The sequence below is a fragment of the Pleurodeles waltl genome, chromosome 11 (genome assembly GCF_031143425.1).
Source record: "Pleurodeles waltl isolate 20211129_DDA chromosome 11, aPleWal1.hap1.20221129, whole genome shotgun sequence".
Taxonomy (NCBI): Eukaryota; Metazoa; Chordata; class Amphibia; order Caudata; family Salamandridae; genus Pleurodeles; species Pleurodeles waltl.
The window spans coordinates 429,095,735-429,108,928 of NC_090450.1; the positions used below are offsets into that span (position 1 = coordinate 429,095,735).

The following is a 13,194-nucleotide window of genomic DNA, read 5'->3' on the forward strand; positions in this document are numbered from 1 at the left end:
TACATAATGAGGGCCAAAATCTTCAAAAGTATTAGTTTGATAAGGTTCATCTCAGCTCGACATATAACATTAACAAATTTAGGTCAAGAAAAAGAAACACTGTGTATTAAATAAAAAACATCAGTTAGAAGCCAATGCTGCAACACTCATTCGAAGACTTCGAGGCATTTCAGTTGGGTGATATATACATTGTTTGAATGACTTTATCTATGGAAGAGAATGGATGTTCAGGGAGTCTGCAAATCATATATCTGGAATAGTCAATCTTTTTATGACAAGTGACTCAATGCGATGAGGTTCTTAGCAGGGAAGAATGGTAACTACGGGCAAGCGTTTCTAAAAACCAGTGCAGTACAGCGAGGATGTGAAAGATATAAAGTAATCTGATGTAAAGCAAAGTCTAAAGGCATTCCTAGGTTTTTGTGTGGGGGAGTTACAGGGAAAGTGATGAGGGATTTTAGAATGAAATTTTGAACAAAGCAGGCATTTACAGGATTTTAGTCTTCACAGAGATGTGTATGAGTGCGTGCAAGGTCACCCAATGGTGAACAAAAAGAAAATTGCCAGAGAATTGGTATGTGTTTGAAAGAAAATAGAAAAGAAAGAGGAGATCCAAGAGTTATCTTTCTAGATTTTATGAAGAGAAGCTAAAGAAGAAGATTATTACTCAAAGAGAAAATAAAGAATGAGAAAGGCAGTGGGCCACCACTGAACCCTTGATTGGGTTACCCAAACAGAAGATTAACTGTTCATTAGCAAATCCTGTAATCCCAGGGAGGATAATATTAAAAGTGGATGTGTGTAGTCAACAGTGTTGAATGCCAGGAATAGGTCTAGGAGAATAAGAATGGATGATACGGTTATTATAAGTTTAAATCTAAAACAAGATAGCCTAAATATAAATAATAAAACACCACTGAGAGGAAAACATCCCTCATTAACATGTAAACGCTGATTAACACCTGCATAAAGTAAAATGCCATCCAAAGAAAGGAAAGTGAGAGAGAATTACTAATTCTGTAATTCTTTCTGAAGGGGCCAACACAATTTGACTTTATTATACAAGACAGCAGCAAGAAAGGCTGGCCTAAGATTATTCTGCTTGAGGTTTGGTCTTAATGAGTGTCACTAAAATATTGTTTTTTCTTCATTTTGATTCCTTCAGTTTTGCATTCTTAGATTAAAGGTGCAGAGTTTAGAAGTGTGTTTTAGGTCTGATCTAGCTAGTTTATAGATTATGGAGAATCTAGGAATATTAAAATCATATTTGATCTTTTGTCAGTTTTTATGTCTTTCACAGATTGATGAAATGGTTGGCTCATATGAATCTTTGGCAATATCTGCTATCACATTTACACACAGACAGAATGGTTAAAACCCTTTGGTACATCAACCCTCTTTCCTCATAAGCCGGTATTGACAGCAGGTCATCTGCCTAGCAACCTAGGCTATAAATATGTAATGTAAGGTATTGTACCAGGTGCCTGTGAAAAGCATACTGTCACTATGCATATGGGATAGTGATAAAACCATGAACAGGCTTTCACATACCAAGAAAATTCACAGCTGCAAGAGGTCACATTGTTATGTTTGATACCTTCAGTTAATCCTGGATTTTTATCAACTGCATCTTACTTCTGGGGGTTTTGAGTCCACAGCTACACTAATAACAGCAAAATTGAAAGTCCAATAATACTTCTCCTTTAAATGAAATATGTGTGTTGCAATAATCACTGCCATAACATGTTCTGTGAACACTGAAAAACAGTTTTGTCTTTTTTAGTGGTTAGTTAGGTGAGTACATATAGATGAGCACTGATTACAAAAGGTTTGGAAAACACTGACAAAACATCACTGAAATCCACAAAAAATAAACACAGAAAACAGGACAGCCTAAATATGTTGAGCTGAATTGATGGTCAAAGAGTTGAGCAATGTATTTCTGTGGAGTAGGGTGTGTGGAATCCTTATTAGAGGGGGTTGGCCAAGTTATTGGAACATAGGTAGCAGGCAAGTCTTTTGAACAGAAGAGGTAGTGCTACAGTAGACTTAAAGCAGTGGGTGTACAACGTAGTGAGGTGGGATTGAAAAGGTGAGACAATGAGGTACGAGTGCAGGATGGGTGGGACAGAGATTTCATGTTTTGGGGACAACTGTGTTTGGCAAACATGCAGGAGGTATTTCCTGGATTTCAGAATGGGGGAGTTCAATGGACGAGGGTGCCTGGAAAGATATAAGAATGGCACTGTAGCTACCGATAAGTGGGTAAGAGAAAAACTTGGTTTATTTGTGCCTACAGGGTCAGTGTGATTCTGATGTTGTGGAATTTAGAATGAAAAGATACTGCTATCATTAGCTGTTTAAGTGGATGAAGTGATGGAGATGTTGGATGGTAAAAGCAATGAGTGAAGCTTCTCTGATAGTTGTTTGCAGTAGGGCTGAAGTAAAAATATGAGTTTCTAGTTTTAGCTTTGGCAATGTAAAGATACTGATGAAGGGGCACATAGGTTGATAGCATGTCTGTCTCACATGTGATAGGTTTGTTTCTACGAGGAGCACAGAACTGTCTGCAAGCTGGTTTTCAGAGACTGCATAGCCCAAGATGTCAAGGGCTTTTTTGTGGTGTGGAAGGGAAGGGGAAGTGGTTATGCACGGGAAGTCTACATTAGGAGCTTAGAAAAAAGTATTGTTGTGGTTCTCAAATGAGTTAGAATGAGGTGAACTTATTGTGTTGTAATGAGGGATGGGGTCATGGGTATTTTATATAGGGAGAAGAACAGGTCTGTTGTGGGCGAGTGAGATTGGTGTAGAGACTGAGTGATGTGTATGCTGATAAGGACTCAAGGGAAGAGAAAGAGGAGGTCAAATTGGTTACCAAGAGAGAGAAATTTGTGTGGAAATTAGCACATGGTCAGAGAGAAGCTGCACAGAGAATTTGCTTACAGCGCAATTATTTTGATGAAAATTAAAATCTGAATATCTTGAGCGGGTAAGAGGTGTATAATTAGTTCAGAAAATTATCAAGGTCCTTAAAGAAGGAATTAGTTGATCCATGAGAGCAGTAGATGACCACAATGTATGCTTTGAACTGGACAGTAAGGTGGGTGAGGCAGCCAGTCTTTTAATAAAAAAGGGCTACATCCCCACCGTCATGGGAAAGGTGGTGTGAGTGACAGAGTTGAATGAACTAACTGAAAGACGGCCAGTGTGCTGAGACTTTCGTTTCGAGCCATGTTATGATGATGGCTGTAAAGTGAAGCAGAGAAAAGCGAGTGTAAAATCTTTAGTGAAGGATATTTTATTGTAGATTGATCAGACAATCCACAGGCTAAAATTGTTTTTTTTTGTTTTTCAGGGATATTTTCCACTGTTCATGCATTTAATCATTGAAGTCCCTGCTCCTTTTGGTCCAGTAATGTGTTTTAGTATCGGCCAAGCCTAATATATTATTGATTGGATTTGACTAGAATAGGTACAACCCTAGAATACTAGTATTTTTTGGCAGTTACAATTTTAGACAAGGCCATGCAGGCACTAGGGTGATCATCCTTTAGAAATATAGTAACAAGAAAATCATTGGTGTGTATGTACCTGAACTGTCCTGTTGTCAAGTCCCTTGGTTTTCTCCTCAAACTCCACTCCCACGGTGTAATCTAAGTTATAGTTTCTGAACGTGCTCAAAGTTTTTGTTTGGAAAACATCTCCATTTTGAACAAGCTCCTTTGTTTGCTTCAGGTGCTGTGCTATCTTCCGGGTAGCAAAATCTATGTCTGTTAGGAATAAAAAAATTAGGTTAGAGTTGATAGGCCACATTCAAAGAACAAACTCATTATTATGCATTAGTATTGTGTAGTAAGAGGTAGGATGTAAATACCAACGTATTCTAGTCAAACTTGATTAGTCGTATCAATTTGCAACTCTTTCTTTCTCACATTCCTGGGTGCCGATTATCATATGGAATTAATGTATGAGCGACACCAGTGATGGCTTGTCCGATGTGTTGAGACGACACCAGTGATGGCTTGTCCGATGTGTTGAGACGACACCAGTGATGGCTTGTCCGATGTATTGAAACGTCTTTTAAGCAGTTCAGTAGCCTAAGCATGATACCTGCTCTGAGGTTTGCATCAATTATTGTTCCCTTTTTTGACAAAACTGTTTTATTGAGCGCATTTTTCAGCAATTAAATGCAGAAAGGTGTACGAACAAGGCTTGTGAGAACTGAGTTGGATTCATAAGTATGTGCATGTGCATTGTGAACCTAAGTAAATCAAATACTACGGTCAGATCCGGCTTTTAATTAGATCAGTGTACAATACTCTGGCAACATTGGTGCTCCTTGACCTGGGGTGTCTTCACTATCTCTTTCTAAAAACCGGCAGGGTGCCAAACAAATGCAACTAAGAACTGGCGAAACCCGAAGAAGCCACAACCAGCTCCTGTGTTCCATTTCTGTCTGCCTGTTGCTTATTACATTTGGAATGAGTGATGATGAATGAACCTCTGCAGTTCTGCCCATTAAGAGGTATGATTAAAATTCTTCCTTCTGTTCCTGGAAAGCTATGATGGATGTAAGCCTATGCTAGCTCATCTTCTCAGGTGAGGAATCCAGATGTTAAATTTGATGCCAATTTTCAACTAGCCCTTCGTATTAAACTACATCGACTGCATGCTTCAATAAGCTGAGAGTCTCGATTATGATCACTCCGCCCTTGAACTAGGATTTTAGGATTACAGCAAATATGTATCATTTAGGGCCCATGATTTACTAAGGTGACAACTATGGCAATGCTAGGTTTCTTGCTTCGTTCAAATGTATGGTCAAAACAAGGTTAAACCATGATCATTCATAGATAACCATGCACAAATCATTGATGACCAAGGCTTCTCCCTAGAAATAAAAATTGGGTAATGGCCTTCCTAGATACCTTAAAAATCAGCTCTGTAATTTATGATGCTGCCACGCATTTGGTTGTGATCTTTGTTAAATTCATCCACCTTTCATATGTTTTTATGAGCCTTGGATTTGCTCCTCATAGAGTGCATGCACATTTTACTAAAGACCAACACTTTGCCTTAGAATTTCAAGAACTTGTGGTAAAGGTTCAGGAATTGATTCACCAATGTGAATTACATTTTAAACTTTCAAAAAAGAATTAATTATGTTTGGAACAACATCCGTGGATACCCTCAGTTCTGCACGGTTTTTGATAATCTTTGGACAGCCATCTATCCATTCACTGATAGTGAATAACATTGGTTTTATATTGAATCAAAACATGGTGGTTGATGATGAAGTGATTATCAGAAACTGTTTCCATCAGCTACTTAAAATAAAACCTCTCTTATTGTGGGACAGGAATTTCTTCTGCAGGGAGTACACTAGTCTTCCCCCCTGCCCGGAGTGCCTCATTGCAAATATCTGGTAACCTGTTTTTTGGGGCTTAGCCTTAAATACATCTAGTGTTCGCACAGAAGCCTAGGTCTGCTCCTTGACGTCATTGAGGTTGTAGACCCGTCATACCACCCGGAGGGGCACACCAAGCAGGCTCCTTATTATACAGACATACTACTGACCTTGACATGGTTTAAGTACATACAGCAGCTCTTACTGGAGTGGAGGCCTTCTGGCAACCTTTTGTAAAGTTCTACTTCTATACTCTAACCCAGAGTCAAGCCCTAACACCCCAAGTGTCTGTTGTGCATGTTTCCACATCTCTTGTTTGCTTTGACTCTCTAAAAGTGGTACCCATGACCCACTTGTAATAGTCCCAAGTTCTCAATGACTAAGGAAAGGAGTGCACCACAGATTACTCAAAGGAGTTCTATGCAGCCAGAGCTGCTGTGTTCCATATATATCTGGCTTCCCAGAAGTGTGGGGACCCTCGCTGGAATTAACTATTCATCTTACCTGAAGTACTTAGAAGCTAACCTGCTTGTTCAGAGGGAAGAAAATTACCAACCCTGCAGGAGGTGTGACTGTCCAGGAAGAGTCACATGCAGCAAGATCCCAGTGGTGGACGTGGTCTGACAAAGAAAAAGAGAGCAATCAGTGTGCCCCAGGTGTTAGTGGGTATCAGATTCTTCAATTCACGTTTCCAGGAGGAAACCACAGGAAATTCAGCTTCACCTGTGCTCTGTGATCAAGAAGGCACTCATTTCTAGACCTTCACTGCTGTGACCTAAAAACTCAATTGTGGCTTGCCCTGGTGCCACAGTGCCTGAGACGTGTGGCGTGGTCAAGTTCATTGCAGAGATGGAGTGGGACCTTCAAGAAGCCATGCTGAACCCCTTACTAGGCCTGTGTGTGGCTACAGCAAGATCTGCCATGCAAGGCCTGTGTAACTACAGAACACTTGCCCACCTGCGCCTTGGTTGCTCCAACATCAGCCCTGATTATTGCTCCTCTCATAAGACCACCACCTGCCAGATGCAACCTCTCTAAAGGCAATACTCATCCTAAATGGTGGCTAGGTATTGGCAGGTGCGCTCCTTCTGGGTAGCCAAATATCCAGTGTCCTTGTATTTCTTGAACAGGTGCTCTGGAGAATGGGGGAGCAGCCACATAACTCCCCAAACTGGATGCATTTCAAACTGTTTCAGTTGCACCTTCAAGCACACTCTGAAACAAGGTATTTTTTTTTCTAAATGTTGTACTCTTGATGTCTAATTCATTCAGCTTTTATACAGGCCATTCTGGCCAGGAAAAGCACGTCTTTTGTCATCAGGTAAATAGCAACGGCCTTCTGAGGGCTATTGATAGTTAATACCATGAGTGTCAGGAGTTAATTCTATATAGGAGACTGTATTTCATTCAAAGTATTTGTAGAAAGTGTGGATCAGGCTGTGCTGCACTTTAAGTAGGGCATATTGTAAATATATCCTGAAATGTACAACCAATGAAGTGGCCAGTACAAAAGGGTTGTTTTTCCAGAGGTCCAAATGGCTCCAGTACCAGCGTAGAGAACAAAAGAGATAACCTCTCCATCTCCATGTCTCCATAACCACATATGAGAGACAAACATGCAAACTGTTAGCCAAGAGCAAAGTTTCGAAAAGCCTTGGAGAGACAGCCCCTCCACATGGAAGCTAACCACATCAAAGAAGCAGCGGTACAAGGTTGCAGTCCTGTTGCCCTTCTAGCGCCATGTTGGAGCACCTCCAGTCTGACATGGCTAACCCGTTTGCATCATGCAGATATCATTCAGACTCAACTGACAATAACAAAGTAAATAGGGAACTAAAGACTTTAGTCAGCTGTACCCATCCAAAGATTTGCTTCAACTTCTGTGAAGGGCCCAACTGCTTGTGCAAGGGAATCCTGTATACAAAATACCTTTGTTCCAGACATACAAACATCAACACCTGGTGATCATCAAGTAGTGCAGAGATAGCCATTAACACGCTTCTCATGGACAATAGACACTTAGGATTTGACCTTGTCCAAAGCAAGCTCCTACTGAATTTGTGTGACCACTGAAGTAGAGCAAAATTGCTAGCACATAGGTGCTGTATCACAGAAGACTAACCCTACTGAAGCAGCAGAGATACATCACCTGCAAAGAAGTGGGCAGAGCAATTTGTATATGGATTTTCCTAAGATCTACAACCTGTGATACTAAGAACATCCTTGTAATGAGATAATACTTCATTAGTTGTGCACAGACACTCCAATGCGTTAACCCGAAAGCATCAAGCATGGTCGTAGATCAATGGTAAACATTATTTGTGTACTATAGGTGGCCATCAAGACTCCAGCTTATCCAGGGTTAAGACTTTGACAAGACATTCATGAAGTCATGTAACCTCACCAGGATGATGCTGTGATGGAGCATTCAATTTTGTATTGCTGTACTTGGTGAATTCCCGGAGGTCACATCAAAAACCAAAGTGTATCCAGAATGTGCCCAGTTTATGTTTAATAGAAATAAGTCAATCACATGGACGTCTACCTCTCCTGTTCTGTAGTTTGAAGTGGTCCTAGGACATTTCTGTATTGCCTGTGGTACCTCAAAAAGCAGTGGGATGAGGCACAAGAGGATGTCTTCCACCTTTTTTTTTTTTTTTAAAGTGAGCAATAAAAAAATGAGGTACTGATTTACAAAAAATGTTCCTTCTAGAGAAGTACAGCCTTGTCCGGTTGGTGCCGTTCGAATTATGGTTCAAAGTTGTGGAGTGTTTTCCTTTTATGGCTATTCACCTGGTCTGTAGGGCATGGTTGTGGGTCGCTGAGAATCTATCAGAGATATCCGAAAGAATGCCACGGTGACAAAGGACCAGCTGCTGGTGTCAGACATCTTGGACCTTTGAGTGCGAAAGGATGGTCGCTGGGTGCTAGTAAAGTTGTCTGAAGCGCTGTTGGGGGCGCCTGAGCCTGTGAGGGAAGAGAAGGTGAGGAAGGGTTAAGGTCTACATGGGGGTCTCTGAAAGTCGACTGAGAGCCAGTGCTGGGCTTGAGTATCAGGGGCCACAGCACTGCCGGTAAGGCTTCTTTCTTTGACAGGGATTGAGCTGGTGGGGACTGTCTGTGGGTTGATATTGATAGTGTAATTCTGATTCTCTCTTTTTTAATGTGGATAGAATATGCTCTGTCTACAGAAAGATTGTTAGCTGAGAGCTCTGCAATAGAGATCGGGTGAGATGCAATAAAATCTAAATCTCACTCACCATCAGTGGCTGTTGTCATACTCAGACTTTGGCCCGCCTTGGGTCTGTTTCCAGGCGCTGAAATCAAAGCTCTTAAAGTTGAAAAGCTGTAGCCAATTAACTAGCGTCTGGGGCTTATTTTACTTCTTCTCATGTCCCTGGCAGCGGGCTGCTCCCGCCTAACGTCCTGGAGGCAAGTACTTGCAACAGGTTGGCCTTACGCCTCTGAAGTACAGAGTTCAGGCGAGCTGCGATATTTGACGTGTCGAGCCTTTTGACCCCACTTATGCAATCTGCTTTAACGACGCTGCTTGTATGGCACGAAACTGTGAAGTGAATCACCTCTAAGTGCTTCTTCTGATAGCGGAGTCGTCACAGGGACATGAGAATTACTGCATTTGGGTCAAGTGGTGAAGCTCTGATTAGATACCACTTCCTCGTCCCGAAAACTGCAAGTTAGCCCTACCCTCATATTTGCTCTCAAAGTGCTGCTTTTCCGACCTGCAGGTATGTACCTGGGCTTTTAACAGCGCCCACCATGCCCATCATTGACGCCTGTGTTGGGTGGGTGTGTGTTACATATGTAAGACCAGCCCTCAGCAGAGTGGCTGGCAGAAAGACTACAATGAGTCCAGCTGGACTCTACATCTATCACTCATTCATGGGCTTGCCATTCAAAAATCCTTTGTTTTCGTTGGTAAATGCTTTAAGTTTGTCCCTCCTTGGGCGGTTTTTGTTACGCCTTGGCCACCGACCCTGTTACATGGATAACTGCACTTTTGCTGATAACTAACTGCCAACGAACTTCTTTTTCCTTTTGTCTATCTCCTTGGTGCTCATGTGCATTGGGGCCATGGTGCTTTGAATCGGCTTGCTTATGTCAATTATTTCACTTTTTATTTTCAGTTTGTGTGGCAAGAAAAGTCCGGTTAGGAATTTACAACCCTAATAGCTCTAACTCGAGCAAACGGGAGACCCATTGCTTTGCTAATGCCTGTTTTATCTATTTTCAACTTCAGACGCATGTGTATATAATGACATTGCTTGACAATTTTCCCTCAACAATGTGGGCTGGGTGGATTGAGAATGTAATCGCTTTTAGGAGTTTTCAGGTGGATTGTTAAAGAAAAACTCTAGATAATTCTGCTTTCAAGCTTTTTAGTGTACGTTTCCATCTGTATTCGCGTCGGCAAGCTAGGTTATATTTCTGCATGTTCTCAATAGCATTGATGTTTTTTTTTTACAGAGAAGGTGATGTATTGCAGCTCACACCATGTTCTTTTGCCTTGTGATGGTGTTATGTTGTGTTATTTCATGTTATGTCACATTGTTATGCTATGGTAGCGATGTGATCTAATTATAGTTTTTAATCGGGCTTTATAGTAACAAGAGGGATCATGCAGGGAGTCCTTAAGTAGTGCAGTGAGATTCATCTATTTTCGATCGACCTACACTATTCGCAGCTGCTCTCTGCATAAACTCTCCGGTGCAAAATGAATGTACTAGTTTAAAAAAAAAACATTGTACAGAATTTGTGCATATTCTGCAATTAGTGGTTCTGCGAGTACGGAAGTATCCTTACTGAGATGGGCTCAGTGTGCCTTGTGCCTCACGTACTCCTGTTTCTGACTATGCCAAACAAGCATACTCAAATACTTCCTTTGTAAATTACCGAGCAGGCATTTCTGCTCGTTGTGTTGAAAATATTCCCACTTTTTGTTTCTTAAAGATGGAGTAGTGTTTGTTAAACCTTGAAAATCAATGTGATTTTTCAATATATTTTCCCCATATATATGTTTATTAATAGCTCATTTATTAATTGACTTTATATAGCTTTCATAAAAACAAGAAGCTGCTTCAAATGAGTAATAAAAAACCCCGAAATCTCTCTCATCTCTGGATTGAATGCTGCACTCAGAGTGCAGATTGAAGTAGAAAATTAATATTTTGTTAGGACACCATAATTTGTCAGCAGAGTGGGGAAGTATGGTGAAGAAAATAAGTCATTGCCGGTCCTGGCCTAACCACCAACCAGGCGCTCTGTCTTCTCTGCTTGCCCTTGTATTATTTAAAATGGCGACTTTGACTCGTGCCTATTTTAGAAGGAGACGATTCAAGAGTGCAGCTTGAATCTAAACACAAGTGGAATCCTTTCATTGGTGTGTGTCCAAAATATTCTAAGTGTCCTAAATGCATATGTATGCCAGTTCCATGTTTGCAGTGCAACTTTAAATGATGTTTGCATGCCTCTTCTGAACCGTTATCACAAACAGAGAGCGGGTGCAATATTGGGATCTCCAGTCGTTTTTGCATTCACAGTTGTGCATTTATAATGGAAATATCAAAAGTACAAGAACCCCTACGTAAGGAAAAAATTACATTATGAATTCTTTTCATCCCTCATTGGCTAACTACGAAGTCACGTTGAAGCAGAATAAGTTCCCATTGTCAAACATTAAGTTCCTTTCTTCTTTGAAGCTTTGTCACCCACTTCTTTCGTACTATTGAAAAATATTTTATGTAAATGCACACCCTGACAATTTTCACGCACAACATGTATGTCAGAGAGTGTTTCAACATGCACCGTCCCATGGGTGAGGGCTCATTCACAACTATTTTTTAATTTGCCCTGCAATTGTTTTGCTATTCACATCAGTAAAGAAGAGCTGCACCTACCAGAATGCAAATTATAGACAAGACTTGATTATCTACTAAAACCAACAATGTGTTTCTGAAGTTTTCCATTTACATATGGGTGATTTCTGAATGCTTCTAAACTTTTTAATTGTGGTGGTTAGATGGAAAGGACAGGTGTCCATTAAGGTGGTCTTCCTTCAAACAGTTTACCTTTACTCCTCCTTTTATGCTGGAATTCGGTTTTGTTGGCCTTAAGACTCTGTGCACTTTACCACTGCTAAACAGTTCTAAGGTGCTTGTGCTCTCTTCCTAAACATGATAAAATTGGCTCACTCCTGCTAAACAGTGCTAAGGTGCTTGTGCTCTCTTCCCTAAACATGATAAAATTGGCTCACTCCTGATTGGCCTATTTAATTTTCTTTAGATCCCTGGCAAAATGGTATTACCAGTACCCAGAGCCTGGAAATTAAATGATTCTAGTGAGCCAGCAGCACTTATTGTACTGCCCATTTAGTTAGCCTCCTAAAAATGTTTCAGTCCTTCCATTGCAACTTGTGTGCAGTTAGACTTTGCAAAACAACCCCTTTTCCTGGCCTAAATCTTCCTTTTTAATGCATGTCATCCTAAGGTAGGCCCTCAACAGCCCTTAGGGCACAGTGCAGTGTATTTCAAAACTTGGACAAGTACTTGTAAGTTTTACATGTCCTGGTAGTGAAAAGTCTTAAATTCGTTTTATACCGCTGCAAGGCCTTCCTCTTTCATAGGACAACATTGAGTTACCTTGTTACATTTAGTAAGTGATAACTTTTGTTTGGGTATTGGTAGAAATGTCATGTTTGGTCTCTGAAGAATGGCAATTTAAAACCCTTTATAATGGTAAGGTTGGATTTTAGTTCACAGTTCTGAACCACTTTTGGAAAGTTGACCTTTATGGTCATAACCATTTGGTGCCTGCAGCCTGTATCTTGGGTCACATGACAAGGTCTAGTTGGCTTTTCTGAGTTACTAACCCCAAGAGGTGCCTCACAAGGTCCTGGGCACTTGACTGGCATCATTTGAGTTCTCCTCTAAAGGAAAGGAGATATCCTTAAATTTTGGGGTCTTTATGACTGCAAACAGACCCTGTCGCGCTGAGATCTTGCTACCTGTGATGACCTGAAACACAAAGCTCCTTTGGACCAGACTCTTTGAGCTACAGCAACTGACAGTGACAACTGTCCAACCAAGATCTGCAACTTCACAGTACAGCCCACAGAGACTGCAATGTGAAGCTTCACCATTGACCGAATGTGATGCCTGACAGGATCTCTGCAGTACAGTGGCAACCGTCCATGATGCCCGATCTGCTCTTTTCATTACAGCAGCAACCAGTGCAATGCTCTCCCTGCTTCTCATGGCTTCCTCAAGAACTATATCAACATTTTATTGGCACATTCACTTTGGAAGCAGTATTCACATCAATGTCACATAAAGTAAACAAAACCTTAGATCTTTTGCATGCAAATTTTCCTGTGAGGAGTGTGTTTTGTTGTGACAGTAGCTACTTTTTTGAGGCTCAGGGGCCCTATTCATGTTTATATTTTCAGCCATAAGATAAGGAAGAAAATAGCTCTATTTTTGCCTGCCTGGAATTCACAGAAATAATCATGCAAGTGCAAATGGATTTACTACTGTAGATTGCTGTCTCATGAGTGTGGAGAAATCGGTAGTAGTAAATCCCCACAAGGGGGAAATGGTTAAAAGAAGGCTGTTTGCCTTATAGATTTGTGACTGCTCGCTAACATACATTTGTGGGCATTCACAAACTGAAATCTGACTACATCTCATCCTAGAAATGGTCAGACAGTCACCCAAGCCATGGGCTGGAATAACTCCTCTTCCATGCTGTGAAGGGCAATGGATAACCCCTAG

General features: G+C 41.0%; 1 protein-coding gene across 1 annotated transcript in view; it reads right to left on the minus strand.

Annotated features, from left to right (window-relative positions):
• RBP2 (retinol binding protein 2) overlaps positions 1 to 13,194 on the minus strand; it is a 67,689-nt gene that overhangs the window by 22,299 nt on the left and 32,196 nt on the right. Inside the window, exon 2 of the mRNA XM_069213791.1 lies at positions 3,592 to 3,770. Within this exon, the coding sequence (XP_069069892.1) occupies positions 3,592 to 3,770 (179 nt within the window). The remainder of the gene's footprint in view (positions 1 to 3,591; positions 3,771 to 13,194) is intronic.